At 32.3% G+C, this 21,179-nt stretch overlaps 1 protein-coding gene across 1 annotated transcript in view; it reads right to left on the bottom strand.

Moving 5' to 3' along the window:
* Fim (plastin-2 fimbrin) overlaps positions 1–21,179 on the bottom strand; it is a 49,615-nt gene that overhangs the window by 16,884 nt on the left and 11,552 nt on the right. The window contains exons 2-3 of the mRNA XM_089710243.1: positions 3,587–3,673; positions 990–1,133 (exon numbers count right to left, since the gene is read on the bottom strand). Coding sequence (XP_089566369.1) covers positions 990–1,133; positions 3,587–3,673 — 231 coding nt within the window. The remainder of the gene's footprint in view (positions 1–989; positions 1,134–3,586; positions 3,674–21,179) is intronic.

A 21,179-nucleotide genomic window follows, 5' to 3' on the forward strand; every position in this document is an offset into this window, starting at 1 on the left:
TGAAATACCTAAAATCCATATTCTATTTAAATAACTAAATATAAATATAAATATACATACATATTTCATTTACTTTACCAACATATGCTAAGCATAATACTGTATTAAATCAATGACCTACTCTAGATAAATTTTGCATGATATGAAAAATATTGAAAAACTTCACTAAGTAAAATTTTCCATCAATTCATTAGTTTGACCTTTAATGAACTCTGCATATTACCACATATTACGATTACATTGAGTTTACAGGCTTCTTATTGACACAGCATCAATAAAATTCGTTAGACTATTTAACAAGAGTTAGCGGGTTAAATATCTTCAATTACTTATGTTAACACGATGGAATTATTGAACGAACCCATCTATTAAGGTTATAAAAATAACACACATAATATTCACATTTTCTTTTTGAAGAGAAACTATTTTAGACGCGTTGAGAGTAGAATTTCAAGGTCGCGTCTCGGCAATACCATCACGTCATGTAGTAAGGCGACGATTTTGGTATCTTTGAATCTTACCAAAGAAGTTCACTTCTGACACGTGCTTCTTTTTGTTTTTGACAGGAAATTGTTTTAATATGGTCCAGTTTTAAAACCGGGAGTGGTATCCTCCCTTCCCAGAACCTTTTTTTTAGAATAGAATACAATTATAAAGGATTATCTATTTCTCTATGCATATAGCCATAGTATGTTACAAGATGTATAAGATAATTCGTAGTCTTTATCGTGCTTGCCATAAAAATAAGCCCTCCAAGGACTCTGAGACACGATGCGGCAAGGTCAAATGCGCTGTTATGTTTTCCTGCGCTCGTGAGTGTACTTAATGAGAAAGGGTGTGAAATACTTGGAGAAAATGTCAGTTAAAATGTTAAAGAATCTATGAAAATTTACTTCAATAGTCAAATAGGCTATCAGGAACACTATCATCCAGCGATTTGAACAGCCCTTAAGCTAAAAATTCAATGTAACCACACGATATATCCATACCTGTTGTGCCTTAAGATTAGCGCAAAGCTCCTCAAACTCCGTGAGTGTCATGCCATTTTTCCTCGCGTCTCCGTTCACGTTCCCGTTGACGCCCCGGCCGTGCTTCGAGCCGCTGTCGTAGTATTCTTCTATCATACAGCGCACCTGGAATTTAAGTTTTTATTGATTGTATTGTGTCTAGACAGTTTTTAGGCACGCCGATTTGCGTAGGTATAGAGCTTCTTATGTCACGGACGAATTCCAACCAAACCCGCGCAATGGTACATGGCTGTTATGTATATGTTACAGGAAATTTGATAAATCCGGGCACTATTAATAATGGCCGGTCTGTATTCATAATGCCCTACACTATTGGGCTATGTGATCAAAATAGCATATAATCACAATTGCAGCAATGGCTGGTCAAAGTGATAAATTAATCTTTTTGCCCTTCTATCTTGGGCCTTATAATGGCCGGTCCATATTCATAAAGCCCAGTTAATCACGTCGCCCGTAACATGTCTATTTTATTTGCCCACAAAAAAGCCGATATCCCGAGTCTTTAAATACAAACAATCAATCGCTCTATGATACAGGTGAAAAATATAGATACATGGATCGTCAGGCGAATGAAATTAGGTCCATAGTATATTATACCATCTTATATGTAATAGGATCGCATTGAAAATATGAAAATGAGAGGTCTACCAAATGTCTTAATGAAGACAAACCACTACCTAGTATCTAATCTGTGCCACTATGGGCATAGAGCCCATAGTGGCACAGATTAGATTAGGCCTCTTATTAAACTAAAATTAAAGCCACCCAAAACTTTCAAAATTCACTATCCAATTCAAAACAAGGTAGGTACGTGGTTGTTACAAAAATGAAGTTAATCCCGCAAGCGATGCACATACATATTAATCCGATCATAGGCTTTACCCTTCTTATATTACGCTACTTTCCATGTACCTACAATGTAAGGCCTACATGCATCGAATCGATTTAAGGCTTACAAGCGAATATAAATAGCTGCAGATATTATCAAGATCTAGTACATTCCACAGATAACATACATTATGTAGAATATGCGGGTATTTTAATATTCTTTAGTGTTTTGCATTTTCACGCAAAATATACAGGGTGGAAATTTTATAGGCCTTAAAGGGAAAGTACCTTATTTAAATACTGAAGATACCTACCAAATTTTGCTGAAAGGAAACATTCCTTTATTTGTATAGAAGTGCATATTAATATTTATTTTATCTAAGTATACCAAACAGGAGAGTTTAATATTTCATGTTGTCATGTTTGACATGCGTGTTGTTGCATAAATAAACTAATGTTCTAAGTAACTAACTAAATGCCCGGCTTTGCTGGGGATGACCCGAAATAACAAATAGCCCATTTAATAGGTAAATAACTAGCTTTCTAATAGTAAAATCGATAGTTGTTTAACATACATACCAAAAAAATAAGATTTTGAGGGACGAAAAATATTATAGTAGGGGAGCCCAGGATGCTAAATGTGGATTTACTCGAGCGTCACGGGAACCTATTAGAATTGGTAGATTAGACCATAGCGAGAAAAAAAGGTCCTATAATGTTTTCACTTTTAGCGGTGGGGAAGGGTTTTTTGATTTTTTTTAATTTAAAAAAGAAAAAAATTGGCTTGGAAATACTCAAGCGCGTTAGATATTGATATTTTGCATGCTCCAGGACGTCACTGAAAAAAAGTATACGTTAATCTGACGATTTATAGTCTGTCCACTATAAGAATTGCTTTTTGACAGCTCGACGGGTGATACCAGAAGTGATGTTCAAAAGATTATCGATTGTGATACCATTTCAATTATAAATTAAAAATATTATCATAAATCGAATCAGGTACGTAAATAATAATTACAACGTAAACGTACTAATAAGATATGTAATAATAAGACCACATATCTATGCATTGTATGTTAAAACTAAACTAAACTAATATTTTATTATTTATTGGTTTCTATCTTACAATTTGGTTGTCTTTACGTTTAAATTATATAACATAATAGAAGAGTTATTCTGCATCGGATATATTTTACAGAGTATTTCTATCGATTATTATAATCTATCGACCCATCATTGAATAATTCTGTGTAGACATCACTAAGTGGGCGGGACCTGTCCATGAAGAACCATAATTATTTGTATGACATTTTAACATAGACAATACAATCCTTCATAGGCGTGAAGCTGTCAAAAAGCAAATAATATAATGGACAGAGTATAAGTGGCGATTTAATCGCTATGAAGAAAGGGTAAAAAATTAAAGTAATATTATTCGAGCGCGTCAGATTAATATATGGGGGGGTTAATTACAATATAAGAAGTCCCCATTTCGCTAATCTGACGATTCGAGCTCAACCTTAGGGAATTATGGATTATTCAAATTTTCCAGCGGGGCCCCTGAGCGCACCCACCAACCATAACTGCTCATATTGACTAGAGGTACTAATGAATAGCTAAGGTACCGTCCCTTATAGTAATCTGACGCACTCGAGTAAATCCCAAAGTCCCCTCTTGGGCTCCCCTACTATTAAGAATCCGTATACTATTAATAAGTATTGTTTACGTACCTTCCATTGTGGTATTTTGTATCCAACTGAGTCCAAAGCTTCCTTCAGTTCTTTTAAGTCGAGTAATCCATTTCCACTTGTGTCCAACTGCAACAAAAAAAAATCAATTGAAACATTTGCTATTACAAGTATTATAACTCTATCTTATTACATACAAATTTGTTACAAAAATACATCTGATAAACTTAATAAATTGTATTAAAGCAATTTATAGTCGGTCTCATTTTCCTAAAAAAAAACCACGTGAGAGCATGAGCTAGTTTCATTTGTTTACTTAAATGCAGCATGAAAACATAACATGTACAAACTAATATTAATTATAGGTAACATATATGTAATTGATTTAAACTGTAACAACCTTTGCCCTTGGGTTAATTGGTGCTGTGAATCAAGAGAACTATAACATCTAATTGCCTTATCGGAATTGATAAACTTTATCGCTTCTAACTACTTCGATAATAATATTATGACCAACTATTTTACGAGTCAGAAAGAAGACCATTATCCTACTAATATTTATTATAAATGCGAAAGTTTTGAGGATGTGTGTGTGTGTGTTTGTTTGTTACTCTTTCACGCAAATACTACTGAACCGATTACAATGAAATTTACCACACATATAGAGGGTAAGTTGGATTAACACATAGGATAGGTTTTATCCCAAAAACCCCACGGGAACGGGAATTATGCGGGTTTTCCTATGAAAACGCAGGCGAAGCCGCGGGAGGAAATCTAGTATTATCAATTATCATATTGAAGACTAATATGATATAAAAAAATATATTAGAATGTACCTAATATTTAAAATAAAAACTATAAAATAATGTATTTTAAATATAAAATTATGATTCATCAAATACTCATTATCAATGACAAGACGTATGAATCACATAGTTCGCTATAATTAAAATTTTATCGGTAACTAATTTTATGCCCGTTACGATAACGTAAATTTGTTTTAGCCGAATAATTAATTAAATTTATTACTGTAATAAATGAATTAACCATACGCGGAACTGATTTAGTTCATATTATAATAAATGGACAATAAAACTCGTAAGGAAAAACTTGGTTGTAAAAGTTTTACATAGGTTTTTACATTTTTCATATTGTTTTACGTTTACATAGTAGGGCTTGGTAGAAAATATCTATATAAAAGTTGTTGGTACATGTGTAAGTTTTTGTTTACATTTTTTTACTGTTAAAATATACGTAATAACTAATCATATATTTATGTAACTCAAATGAACAATAGATGTATATCTGGGACATGACAGCAATAGTGACGTACACAGTATCATAAATCACAAAACTAATTGGATAAAATTGAAAATGCGGTACAACCGTACAACATGTATCGTCGAGACAGTGTTTAGTGTATAGTCTTAATATATTTACTAGCTGAAAATATAATGTGATGAGTTTCGTTCGCTTGTTCCGAAATAATATATTTCTAATTTAAGTTTTACGAAACTCAATATTTAAAATTAGACAGTGGGTTGTAAAATGCATTACACCGGTTTATTATATATATATACAAGAGGCAGTATAGAAATTTAATATTTATGCAATGCGATATATTAATATAGGTAGGCTATAACTTAAATAGTAGAAACAACCTATGATATATCATTATTTCTACTAAATAATACCTATACTAATAAATAAAATTGTTCAGTGAATTCCAAGACATTTTCCACCCTTTCTTACAATTATCCTTCACATAAAATTAAAATACACGCACTACAAACCGTACAATCCAAATCGTTTGATCAAACAATAAAGTGTATGTTTGAATGTTCAAACAACAATACCGCATGAACAATACATAATTGATAATATTTAGTATTTACCTAATACCGAAACGTCCGCGTTGTTATCGCAAGTTGTAAAACAATAATGTAATATTAAGTCATTATAATGCGTAATTTAATATCGATTGTACATTCCAATTTGTGTATAAGTTTTGTTAAATTCTAACTGATATTATAAATGCGGAAGTAACAGTCTAGTCTGTCTGCTTGTCTCTTCTTCACGCCTTAACTACTGAACTGATTTTGATGAAATTTGGCACAGAGATACGTCGTACGAATTATAAAGTAGTTTTTATTCTGTTGGATCAATTAAAGTGCCTAAAAATATTTAATAGTCTAGTTTGATAAAGTAAAATAATTTTGTTATTCCACTAAACTAAAATGATATACAGGGTGTCCCACTATTGGTATACTAAGCGCGAAGGAACTTGTAGTTTTGCATACACTGATCACGTAAAAAATACATAAACAACAAAATTACGTTAAAATTTTTTTGATATTTTTTTCCTGAAAATCCATGTTTTCTTCTCTAGCTTCGCGCAGCCGTCATATACCGCTTCTCTAATGTGAGCATTTTGTCTATGAAAACATAATCTTAAACGATAGCTCACATGCTAGTGGCAAAAATGGGCGGGTTGCTTGCTATGGGTGTACACATAGATTTCATCTATTTGAAAAAAAATGCGTCTGGAATTTTTTAAGTATTTTTTACGTACTCAGCGTATGCAAAACTATAACCTCCTTTGAGCTTAGTATACCAACAGTGGGACACCCTGTATATATAGATATGATAACTATTAATCTTTCCCAATAAAGCTTATTAAATTAAGATAAGTTTAAAGTCAATATTTTTTAGATTACTTATCACCAAATTGTTATTAAACTGTGATGGTATCAATTCTATAAAGGAATAATAGCATAAGTTACCATACATTTACTTCAAATTCAAAATGTATCGCACTAACTGCCTATATGAATTTTATACATATATGTATTTCTGCATAGTACATACCATATTAACGTAATATTAATATGAATGACTAGCTAACTTGCAAAAATAACTTTTCAAATTATCAAATAAATATTATTCCTGTTTTATTAGTCTTATTTAGTGCTCTTCATATAACTAGAGGTCCGTGCCTAAGGATTAATATGATATAACATGCCTATACCTATGTCACGAAAATAAAATAAAATTTATTACGTTTAGGGTCAGAGATGGATAGAATGTCGTAAACCGAACGTTTTTTCCCCGGGCTGGCGCAGACGTTGTATATTTTATTTATTGATTTTTATACAAGATGCAGCAGCCTACATCCCTAAAGACGTCTGGCATCTTAGATTTTCATTATTAACAGTACACATACCTACACGGTAAGTTAATACATATTATATTTTGTAATAGACAATAGTAGGTTACACAGAACAAATAATAATTATATGTTCTGTGGTAGGTTACTACTAGTCATCATATACCTGAAATTTATTACGCATTCGAAAATTTTCTTTCAATTACATTGCTATAAAGGCAGACGACAACGTTTAATTGCTTTTAACATCAATTTAATTTCTTAATTGTAATTTAATTCATTAATTCATTCAAATTGATTATTGTTATTAAATTCATATTCACAAATCGATAATACTATTAAGAATCAAATTACCAGAACGATTTCCATAATAATTATAAGGCTCATATCAAATTCATCCAAGACGATATACTACGTCCTAGAAGCTCAAATAGGTACCAAGCTTTCTCCCCACTTTGCGCAACAAACTTAATACCTCTATTAAATTCCCTCAATAACAGTCCCATAGCCAAGCAAGCGTACACTTGATATTTACAACTGTACTTAGCACTGTCTAAAAGCAGTATTACATCCAGTGTGGAAAAGTGACAGCGCTATATAGGTCGTATAGCGCCATCACTTTCCCACACTGGAAATAACACTGCTATAGAATAATACTGCCCATTTCTTCACGCTACAGTGCTATGTAGAACATTCGTATTAATTAATCGTTACAATTGACCTTGCCTCCATTAACGGAACTTGTTACATCAATTATTTAAAAATTCATTTATTCATTTCACTATTTCACTTTCGGATATGCATGTATTTCTATGTTTATTGATTGTATTGGCAAATGATTGTAGTGCATTCATAGTTTATACATCCCTAGTGCATGGTATTTCTCTCTCATAATTTTTATTATAAATAAAAATCGGAAAAAGTCGGTTATAAAAAATATGAGTGAATAAGAGGATTTACTTATTGCTGTGTAAGTATTTTTTTACATGCACTAACGACACAGGAATGAAAAAAACCGCTACGAAACGAAAGATTTACTTTAAAAATATTAACACAAATAGGGCACAATAATTTGTATACATATTTCCAACTTATATACATATGAATGAAAACAAAAAATAACACAAACAAAATACGCCATAGATTTAATTTGACTACTGGGATCATTAGTTATTTACAATTCCTCTCTGTTTTTCCTATATTTCGTATAAGGTTCTTAGTGACTCACGTATGAGTTATTATCTTACTGTCGTGTTTACATAACAGTGTTATGTACTTTATGTATTATGAATATTTTTTCTTTAACAATAAGTTAGCATAGTGCGAAAAACCTACACGCTTGTATGTACTTCACTATTTATTAAATAGTTAACGCAAATTTAATGGTTGTTATTTTTATTGCATGGAAATAAGCGTAATATTTACTGACTCTTTTAATGAAATTATAATGTATAAATGGAAGTAAATTAATATTAAACGGGTAATTAGTAATTACTATTATAAGTGGTGAATTTGGAAAAGGTCGATCACAATTAATGATAATAATTTAATTTTAATGGTCTTTGTTTTATTGGACAAAACTAACTTTACTTCAAATTCAATGCATTCAGAGGTGAATTAAAGAAAGCCAAAAAATAAATACAATAACATCATCAATAAACCACATAATTATTCAGAGTTCCTTCGCACCGCACAAGCGCCGCACCGTACCAATCTGTTTATTTTAATTCTTATATCATTAATTAGTTCTTATACTGTAAAACCGTCAACGTCCCGTCTAATTAACGATCGATAGCTTTGTATAAACTATAAAACAGTGATTCTATTGTACATCTATCTCTAGACAGAACAAGTTCAACCACCGTAACTTTGGATTTATCGGCCAGTTTCTCGTGGGACTCGATACATCATCTGTCAATTGATACATCAACCGTGTTATGTATCTATTGCTTTTAAATAGGCATTTCCCACGAGATTGATTGGATTTTATTCATTGCATACAGGGTGACCTGTGACCGTGACGTTGTAGAGTTAATGTCTCTATTGACTGTGAAAGTAGAATATCTGCAAATCATTTACATGTTATTACGTATAATGTTATTTCGACCTGCAACTTGTATTGATAAAATTAATCAAATCATCACCTGAAACTTAAACTGAATATATTTAACAAATCTTCTTTATCTTCAAAATTAACAATTCAAGCACATTAAAAAGCACAGATATTCATAATACCATTCATCATCCACATAATATGCCAAACAAAGTTATTTTACGTAGATGCCTGTTAGCTTTTACCCTTTACGAATCCCATCAAGGCAAAAAGTACACAATACACATACTTATAATATGTATGTATGTATATCGATGCTATTATGAAGTGACCTAATAACAAACTACCTATATCACAATTCTATGGGTTGGAGGTAATCAGCCTTAATTTCATAAAGCTATATCAATCCTATTACCCTAGTTTATATTATGAATGCGAACCCCTATGAGAATGGGTGTATGTGAAAGAAATTTCAAATTATTATAGTTAAATTAATAAAGCTTGAGCTGGAATATCTTTTTTATTTTACACGGATTCTTTATCTGCACAACATGAAGCCCTAAAAAGTTAGACAGCTTATTGTGAGAAATCTTCCTACATCATCATTTAATTAATAACTAGAAACAAAATCAATCGAATAATTATCGTCTTTTTAACTATGATTCACGCGATATTTAACTACAATTTTCACAATCGATTTTATTTTCGAACACAAAGTCGATGTATTGACTCGATTTCCACTGAGCCAAGGAGGCGGTCAATATAACAAGAAGATAAATCACATTAATTAAAATTGAATACAACTATCTAGAAGTTTTTTTACACTCGAAAGATTGATAACTCGTCACTCCGACCGCGAAGCCCTTGCTCCAATTTCAACGAGTTTGTTAAATTAATTAAGACTGTATTCTGAAAAATAGTGATGCGAAATATCTTTGTGTAATTATTTAAAACTATAACTGACTCGAATAATAATTAAAATAGGTAAAAAAACACACAAACTCATGAAATTATTGTATTGTCACCGACACTTGAGTGCACAAGTATCTATGTATTAAATCTAACCGATTAGTGGGTAAAATCGAGCCAGGAGTCGGTAAGATACAAATATACAGGTGAAGCTAGTAAAAGCATGTATAAAAATGAATAAAATATGATCTCTCTCCTATACTATAATTGAGTGTTGGTTGTTTATTAAAATTGTGTAATACGAAATGATAATAATATTAACACGAAGTAATACAATTATTTGTCTTGTAATCCACTTTATTTAAGCTGTTAGTTATTGTATCTTGTTAGTTATAAGTGCGTAGAAATAGTTGTTAGTGTATTTCCAACACTTACTTATATACAAAACAATTATGTATGTGACTTTCCGCAAATACTGTAAGTAAGTGGAATTAAAAATGTTAAACATGAGCCTCTAAATTCAAAAGTGAAAAAATTATGAAATGTTTTACTAATTTTTACGAACCAATTCAAGGAGAATTTATTTTTTAAATTTAGTACTTACTGAATTAAATTATACCGAAACACGAATAGACCAACTTTTTACGACACTCGGTATGAAACATCTTATTCTTCTATTATCCTTAATATGGCACTGAATTAAATTATATCGAACAGACTTTTACGACACTTGGACTACCTAATCCAAAGCATTCACACAATCGATATCCACCAGATGGTACAATTTGGACATCAAACTTGCCAAATAAGCGTACAGAGTTGCAATTTTTTATTATTCCTCTCGAGTATTACTTGCCTTAACTGTACAGAGGGGTCAAGGACCTCTGATGATGCGATTAGGGGACCATTGACCCAGAACATTGGTCGATTTGATTTAGAGCTTGTGTGATATGTATTGTTAGCAAATTTACAATGTTATTTTAAATTAATTTGATGACTCATGTGATATATTTTAATGCTAATGTGTCGTGAAATATGTGAGCGATTAGATGTAATTGAATAATTATCGTAAACTTAATTTATGAGGTGTACCTACCGATATGAGTCAGGTCATATATACTATATAGTATATACCTATTATTGTGAATTATGATATTATATTCATTTATTAGATATACGGAATTACGGATGAAGGTTGAAGAGCGAATTCCATAAAATGCTTGGAACGAAGATTTCATTTTATGAGAGTTTGTTTTTCAAGTTATTAAAGAGCACTGAAATCTGTGACTGAAACATTACATTCTCTCTTGAAATATTATATTTTAAGGAATGAAATAAGAAGTTTTCTAAGGCTAACCTGTTATTATAATTTAAATTTAGGTATACGATTGTACCAATTGTGCAAATACTACGTATCTAATAAATAAATATACATTAATACAGTTTTGTTCTTATATACCATCATAGTACCAGTTGGCATTGTTCTTTCAATATCTGCTATATATTCAATGTCTGCTATGCTATTAATTCCATACATCTTTAGCCCACACACTTTTTTCGAAACGCTAAGCTACACTTTACGCTTGCTAAAAACCTAAGTATCTCAATTCTCAAAGCTGCATGTGCTGTAAAATTAAATGTTACTATACCTTATCTTCATGAGAAACAAACATGAAACAATGCTTCATTTTAACTTACTTCATCAGTCTTAAAACTACTCCATCAACTGCACCCACAAAACGATCAAATTAAAAAGAGCATCAACCCAGATACTACATTATACAAAAACTAAAACATTAAAAGAGCACCTAGACACTACATTATACAATATTAACACTACCCTCTATGATACGCAAATCCCGTGAGTCACACCCCCTTTGCGTCCGTATCGTGTTGTCTAGGGGAATACTAGGAAACCATACAATGGCTGAATATAAACGAGCTTGCGGTATTATTTACGCACTGTATGTATGAATAATGTTATATTGAAAACAAATCACTAGAGATGTATTTACGTGTAATTCTGGGAATTGTGGAGAATTATAGAACTTATTATCCTTTAACCTTTATCGTGACCGCGAGGTGATTCAATTGTTACTCTCATTATAAGATGATATTCAACGACCGCGTGTACCAGGCGTGTATTAAGTCTTCTACGTGATTAACAAGCTTTGGATAAACTTAAATTTCTTACGTTGAGCGTACAATTTACTTAGTAACTATTTAGTAATCAGTGATACATGCTCAATCATTCGGAAGATATGAAAATTGAAAATGCAGCACTCAAAGCTATCGATCTGAAATTGAAATATTGATATTTTAGTGAACTGGTCAGTAGTGATATTTAAAGTATATAAGATAGCTGATTGAACGATATTCATTTTTAAGACTGCATTAGTTGTCTACCGATTTTGCATTGTTCATGTTACAATAAGGAAAAAACAGTTTCGTCAACCTTACAACAATATTAATACTCTCCTATCCAAATGAACAAATAGCTTAATCCATAAAATATTATATGCCTATAATAATATAATAAAATAACTAACATAATATCACCATCTTGACCTACATATCTCGCTGACGCGACACAAATGCTACATGCCTAATGATCAAATGTACAAACAATATAGAAACTCATACTCATTCATAATCAAACACGTACAGAATTATTGAATAAGTAATATTAATGAAATGCCACAATATCCGCCAACCGTGCAGCGATAAAATGCCTATTCGCTTCTTTCCATAGGCTTAGGAATTTACATAACTCATTATTTTACGCTTAATACGATCGTTTGTAAAGTATGTAGGTTATTTATAGTTCTGATAGACTTTCATGGAAAATATTGTTTCTTTTATGAAGGTAAACGTTCAATAAAATAATATTTGAATATAGATATGAATGATTGTACTTTCAAAACTGTATCATTTTGAATGATTTAAAGTTTCCGAATGGTCTTATTACTTAATCTTATTGATATACGACCTTATCATTTTCCTGAAATAACATCCTTCTACATTTTTCCTATTCAAGGCGTAATTACGTAATTATACAAGACAAACAGGACAAACATATGATTTAGCACGAATATTATGTAAATGGGCTATTATGATATAGGGTAAAGGAGATAAGATACGTTTTCAATAGTGACCAAATATCAAATACGATAAGATTCTACGTCGATGAATGATAAATGATAATGCCTTACATATTCAATGCATTTATATAATAATATTGCCTTACATATTCAATGCATTTAATATACATATATGTACACTAATGTTATATTGCTCATTATGTTAAAATTTGAAGTACTCCTAATAGAGAGCGAATCATTGCCCAATCAAACTAGCCAACTCTTAAACTAAAAGTATGTCTTCTAAAATACAAATGTCCAATCTCAAGGATTGTATGATCCTTTAAGATACTGATCTAGTACAAAATAAGACATTCAATTGAGTATTATTGATAAATTCACGCCGGTCAAAGGTTAGCGTGACACAGTTACAACCGGACTTCCCTAAGTGCTGGATCAACTACATTCTTGACTATTATTCATATCCTTTAGTGTAATTATAAAATACACTTGCCTCTAGTATTGCACTGAGCGTGGCTTGTATTTAAACTTCATTTGATTGGTTGAGTTTTGATAGTTTGACAGGAATCGCAATTGATTTGTTCTGGTTTCGATCTTAAGATGTGCGAATGTGCGAATCACTACTACCTACCTACTCGAATTGTCGAAGGAAATATAATAGCAGGAAAATCCTAAGCCTGAACTTTCGAGAGAATAATATGACATACTTACAAGTTACATTAAATGAATTTTAGCCTGGCCTAAACTATCATTGGGAGATCTGAACCCCTGCCATACCTAATGATGATACAGTGGTGCCAGCTTTGGTGATGAATTATTTACTTTATGTTTGTGTACTATCTCGATAAGTAACCTGTATTACCAGCTACTCCATCTCATTATAGTTATACACTTATTATTTACGGCGTGGTAAAACATGTTGTTATAAAGACAACGTGTGTAACGTTATGTAGGATCGTAACTTTTTATATAAATGGAGCAGTGAAGGTTATAAAGCGGTAATAAGGTAATATAATATACTCGTACATGTCCTATTTGCAAAGAGCCCCATTTTACGATTCTGTGAACATCTTCAAATTCATAAAGAGAGCAAAACCGCGAGGCGCAATGCTTGTAGTAATAATATATCGTATGTAGGAACAAAATGAGACAGTCACTGCTTTTTGCTAAAATTGTTCACATAACACAAATTTCTGTTTACCCAATTGGCATATTGAATTACGCAAGAAAATAAAACACACTGTTACATATTTTATGTAAGCACTTCGCACCTACAATAATAATAATGTGAATAAAATATATTTTATGCCAATTAAAAAGTTTCCAACACATCGAATATCTCGAATAAACCAGAATTAATAGGATAATTAATTGACATTTCCATGTACGGAATGACCTAGATAAAAAATAAAGCTCATTTAAAATAATTTGTGTGACATTTTCACTCGCCGCTACGTGTGGCAATTTATTAGTATTAAAATTATATTTAAAGGCTCTTGAAGTTAAATGGTATACCTATGAATAGTGATGCAGTGAACCTTGGAACAAGAAGACGTGAAAATCATCAACAACCCCAGTAAAAACAAAAAATTTGGAAAATCCAAAAGTGCACGCCTCATAATTTTTTTTTTAATAAATATTTATTAATTATTATTTTTGTTTATTTAATAACAATTAAACCACATCGAATCAGACCCTGAAAAATGAAAGGGTTCTATTCCTGAGCATACTCAAGCGTAAGAGAAAAAAAAAGACTCGATTAGTAAAGTATTTCGGTCGCTATCGTGTTAACAAGAAAAAGGATCCGCACATACAGACACACGGACGTCCAAGACAGAACTTTTTTAAACTGTTTTTTAACTAGTTTAAATAACAAAAATGACATCAAAAATATCATGAACGTTAAAAATAGTGTTTTTTCTTAATATGTGTGTGTATGTATTATCTTACAAGTGCAATGTATGATACATAAAGACATTTTAAGTTTGAAAAATCAGATGTTTTGCGCGAAGTGACAGTAGTACCCACCTCAACGCTTCGCTTATGAGGCGTGCAATTGGATCAAACACTAACAGACTAACAGCAAAAAACCGCACGCATGCCAGGTCTGTACGTGTTCGTCTATGTGGATTTAACATGAAAGGATTACGGCCACTCGGCCCTTGAGCACGTCTGCTTCATGCCAATTTCATTAGCAAGTTAACATCAAAGGGCAATAGCGCATCTTCAATCAGAGATGTAAATAGCGTGCGAACGGCTGTACTCCAAGCTATAACACGTTAGAGTACCGCTCGGTTCCCATGCTCCGTTTCCCATACGGTGTGATTGCACTCTGATCCCAAGTGAACGAGTGAAAATTATTTATTTATTTTATATACATGCTAGCTGTGCTCCGCGGTTTTATCCGCAGTGCTCCGCTCCTGTTGGTCTTAGCGAAATGATATATTAGCCTATAGTCTTCCTCGATAAATGGGCTATCTAACACCGAAAGAATTTTTCAAATCGGACCTTACCAGTTCCCGAGATTAGCGCGTTCGAACAAACAAACAAACTTTTTAGCTTTATAATATTAGTATAGATGATAACTATGTGAGACGTGTGGAAGAGTGGAAAGTCATAGGTAGGTACATAATATGTGCTGTCTGTGATGTTATTGATTTTATGCATATGTCGCAGATTTTCCTAAAAGCAGCGTTGGGAATTGAGCTGAAATATATTTTCAATTTAAATAAAGAGCAGCAGCAGATTGAGGGCTTGCAAATTAAATTAATTGCAATAATTAAGTTGATTGTCCGGTTGAGGGCGGTACTTTATTAATGGCATTCGTTAATGAGAATTGGGATAACCAATATTCTTTAGGTAGTTTAGATTAAGAACCATAATCATGGTTTTCTACTACCTATATCCACATTAAAATGATTATCTTATGTCAAAATTTTGATTTTAAAAGACACTATTTTGCGTGATCGTTAACAAAGACATGGAAGAATAAAAATATACAAAGATACACATAAAGTTCAAGACAAAGAAATGAGTACTCGCCTCTAGATATACTATAATATGCGACAAAGGCAATATTGAACATTCCACGTACATTCCACTATATTATAGTATATAATATAAGAGCCCACGACGGCCAGACTTTCCTTTCTTTCGGAAAGTTGAAAGTTTCTCTGTATATGTCTCCTATACAGATAAGAACGACCAGCGACTATCAAGTTTGGGTTGTGGTTACTTTGGCAGGAAACAGGTAGTGAAGGTGTATAAAATAGTACCTAACTTTCATTATAGTTTAAAAGCTAAATTTTATATATGTTACTTGGGGACCTATAAAAAGACATTACCTTAAGAGCCAGACAGTTTTCATGGTTCTTACATCTAGCCAGACACATTTAAAAAATAACTAACATATCATCAAATTCACATAACTACCTAAAAGCGTAACAAATATGAAATAACCCACTAAAACATTAGTTAACTATAATTATTAAAAAAATAAAAGTATAATATATAAGTAATAAAGTTATTACTTATCTTTTACTTAGACTTATGTTGATGGAATTTCACGTATCCCGATGACTTTTTTATTGTGTCATCGAGATACGTGAAATTTCATCAACATAAACCCCCGTAAAAGATAAGTAATAACTTTATTACTTATATATTATACTTTTATTTTTTTAATAATTATAGTTAACTAATGTTTTAGTGGGTTATTTCATATTTGTTACGCTTTTAGGTAGTTATGTGAATTTGATGATATGTTAGTTATTTTTTAAATGTGTCTGGCTAGATGTAAGAACCATGAAAACTGTCTGGCTCTTAAGGTAATGTCTTTTTATAGGTCCCCAAGTAACATATATAAAATTTAGCTTTTAAACTATAATGAAAGTTAGGTACTATTTTATACACCTTCACTACCTGTTTCCTGCCAAAGTAACCACAACCCAAACTTGATAGTCGCTGGTCGTTCTTATCTGTATAGGAGACATATACAGAGAAACTTTCAACTTTCCGAAAGAAAGGAAAGTCTGGCCGTCGTGGGCTCTTGATCTAATATAAGCTATAGTTGAGGTGTTACCATATAAGGTCAACGTATGCGCAGAATTCCCAGCGTGAGAGATGACTGATAACTGTCTGTTTGTTTCCGAGAGCACCAAAATGGTAAACCTTGTTATGGCCGAGTTATATCATCGACGTTTATAAATTGTTATGTTAACTTATGGTTTTTTACAAATATTTTTATATGGACATTGATGTCAAATAACATGCTGATTTTATTCCATTGGAGTATTAAGATAAACCTAAACTATATACAGGATTGAATGCCCTTATTTTATCAGAGCGTATGCCCTTGTTTTATCAGAACGGGATTTATTTGAAACAAACCGTATTAAATCCATAAATCTCTCACCAACATTATTATACCTTCAACCTATAAATTTTTCGACCTGAAAATCCTTTAAAAGAACACTACATCAAATCCACAGCTCGTTAAAAACAAAATCAATAGCATAACTGTCCAACGGTATATCATGTATACTGCACAGTGAAGTCGCGGAGCAAAACAATGCGCCGCGCCGCGCCGGAACCCGGCATGGAGGCGTTGCGAAACCACTGTCGAGATTTAATTATATCGAAATGTATTGAATTGCTCCTTTTTTAACTCTATGAAGCTTTTAGTTGCATTTTAGGTACGATATAGATATTAAATGTTGTAGAGCGCTTGACTTGCGCTAGGAAAAATTATTATAGGGCTAGGTTTTCAGGATTTAATATTGGGTCGATTTTTGTCATTGGCTCCTTTTGTTTGCAGGAAATTGTTAATATTGACGCTAAATTTAGTTTGAATCCAGACTATAATAGTCAAGTCTTTATTATGAGGGACTTAAATAAAAACAGGTACCTACTGCTACGCCTATTTCTTGCATTACCAACCTATTGTAGAGCCATTTTAATAGGCAACATTTGACAGTTCAACAAAATTCAACAACGTAACCTAGTAAACACGACATAGAATAACATGATATTTCGTTTTGTTAGAACTGCACATTTGTTTAACTTTTTTCAATTACGATTACATATTGCACGCCTCATAAGCGAAGCGTTGAGGTGGGTACTACTGTCACTTCGCGCAAAACATCTGATTTTTCAAACTTAAAATGTCTTTATGTATCATACATTGCACTTGTAAGATAATACATACACACACATATTAAGAAAAAACACTATTTTTAACGTTCATGATATTTTTGATGTCATTTTTGTTATTTAAACTAGTTAAAAAACAGTTTAAAAAAGTTCTGTCTTGGACGTCCGTGTGTCTGTATGTGCGGATCCTTTTTCTTGTTAACACGATAGCGACCGAAATACTTTACTAATCGAGTCTTTTTTTTTCTCTTACGCTTGAGTATGCTCAGGAATAGAACCCTTTCATTTTTCAGGGTCTGATTCGATGTGGTTTAATTGTTATTAAATAAACAAAAATAATAATTAATAAATATTTATTAAAAAAAAATTATGAGGCGTGCACTTTTGGATTTTCCAAATTATTTATAATTATATAATGACCGATACAAGTAATTTTAGGATTTGATTTTACTGATAAACCATTCTAAACATAATAAACAATTTCTGATTTAAAAAGAACTGACGTCGATACAATTTTGTGTCAATAAACCTTTTTTCTTTTTAAATACTAGAGACGTTACTCTAAAAATCGAAATCTGACATCTAGAATCGAATGCATTGATTACTTGGGAATAAAAATTATGATAAATTATTGACATGTGATTCAAGTTCGATTGACAAATGGTTCAAGTCTGTATCGATTAATTCACTTTAATCGATGTTTTTAAGCAGGTTACCACCCTATGAAGATAAAATTGATAGACGTCAAATGTTGCCTATTAAATTGGCTCTACTATAGGTACTCACTACTCAGTCTTCTTTCTCAGAACAACTAGAAACCTAAAAAAGTGCGAGTCGGGCTCGCGCACAAAGGGTTCCGTAGCAGCAAATATAATAAATTACAGTTAAATCAACCTATCTCAAAAACTATAAGAGATACTTTGATCAAACCAAAAATCGTTGAAAGAGTTAATTAGCATGCATCACCTCTATTTTTTTTAGAATTTTATACCCCGTAGTTATAAAAATAGAGGGGGGGGGACATACTTTTTACGACTTTGAGAGCTGATATCTCAAAAACCGTTCACTTTAAGAAAAATGTTTTTTAGAAAACTTTATATCATTTTAAAAGACCTTTCCATTGATACCCCACACGGGTATGTACATCGAAAAAAAAAATTTCATCCCTCAGTTACATGTATGGGGGGGCCCCACCCCCAATTCTTTTTTTTACTATTTAGTGTCATATTTTTGTAGCGGTTCATACAACACATATTCCCATCAAATTTCATCACTGTAGTACTTATAGTTTCCGAGTAAATCGGCTGTGACAGACGGACAGACGGACAGACGGACAGACGGACATGACGAAACTATAAGGGTTCCGTTTTTGCCATTTTGGCTACGGAACCCTAATGATTTCATTTTATAGGGTATTTCCCTTTACTTATTGAACGCCAATAATATTTTATTGTACTAAACAATTATTTCACGCTTACAACGGAAGCTGTGTGTGAAATAATGATAAGTCATTTTACCCAGAATAGATACTAAATAGTAAATACAGTATTTTGTATAGTTTAGACCTAAAATAGAAATGTAGAGCGCCTAACCATCTGTAAAGTTGTAAATGCATAATACGTAGATACAAAATCATACAAACTCATAGTTTTATTTTATAAAGTGTAGTTTTAAAAAGGAAGGAATACATAATTCATCCCGATGACCAATCAAGAAATGTAATGCTTATACCTAAACTAACTTTACTGATTTCGTCTTTTTACAATTAAATCGATCAAATTATTTACAAAAATACGACGAATGGTTAGGGAGCCAGGTGCAAATTTGGTTAACTATTTCCTCTCAAGAGATAATTCGTCAGACGCATGAGAGTATAGTATTATAAAGCCTCGTGAACGTCAGTTGGCGCTCGGTTGGGGGGGTGAGCGGTTGTAGCCTCCCACGCACATAGGAAAAAAAATACATTCATTCATTCATTTCCTCTCAGCTAAAAATTTGTCAAATTGTAGCTAACCCAATATCTCAACGAAAAAAAATAGTCAGCTGGTTACAACATGGTGTATTATACGTCAGCTGGTGTCTCGAACATGAAAGTTAAATTTAAAGAAAAATTTATTTTCCGTTATTTCCTCTCAAACAAAAATTTACCTAATGATAGCTTATATGTAACTGTGGATAAATATATATGTCAGCTGGCTGTATCTTGGTGGAAAAACCGTCAGCTGATACGGGAGGCTACAACCGCTCTTCCCCCCAACCGAGTTCCAGCTGACGTTCACGAGGCTTCATAATACTATACTTTGATGCATTTTACTAATTACCGCTTGAGAGGAACTTGGTCATGAAATCTGCTGCTGGCTCCCGGACCAGAATTCTCGACTCGGATCATCGAATATTATACTCATAAAAACGGAGCACCTATTAATTTTATAAGAGATGCAATTAAAGCTCGTTTAAATTGCATCCACGTGAACTAATCCGTGCAATCCGTCGAGAACTTTCCAGACGGATTGATCCTTCCAATGATAACCAGATGCTAATAATCCTTTATCCATTGATTTACTAATTGGAATACATCTTATGATATTTGAGCATTTATGGTCCTATAAAAACGAGAGCAGTAGGTACTTAATATGAATGCAGTTAAGCGGAATTAATAGGGGACAACAATATAGATTCTTATTTCTTATTAAAATAAATTATGTACTTTATCAGTGTAAATGTTTGTTTACAATGGGACGCTTTTTAATCGCAACCTACGAAAAAAGTCCAATAAACGTAACCCGTTTTATGCTGGGGCTATTCATCCACTACAAAAGAAGAAATATAGTAAAAAAAGTATGAACGAATGAAGAAGTTTGTTGAACCATTAATGAAACTAGTTTAAATAAGTAAATAAATAATAAATAACAAGTTATTTTACAACAATGAAAAACTATACGAGCCAAGTAACTACACACAATATTAATAGTGAAATCACCACATCACAAAGGTTCAAACAATCGATCAATATCCAATAAACTGCCTGGAAAGCCAATCCGTTACATACCAAAGCGCAAACGCAATAAACAAACTAGTATGGCTTTACTATTACCGCAGGCTATTTGCGGAGCAAGAGCTGCGCGGGCGCACGTGCGCTGCTTCCGCACACAATTGCATACGATTCCACCACTTTATCTTATACTAGCTGTGCTCCGCGGTTTCACTCGCATTGTTCCGTCCCTGTTAGTCTTAGCGTGATGATATAAGGCCTAT

Source organism: Colias philodice, chromosome 24 (assembly GCF_061535455.1).
Source record: "Colias philodice isolate Cphi_HAF_F1 chromosome 24, ilColPhil1 Martin Lab GWU primary, whole genome shotgun sequence".
Taxonomy (NCBI): Eukaryota; Metazoa; Arthropoda; class Insecta; order Lepidoptera; family Pieridae; genus Colias; species Colias philodice.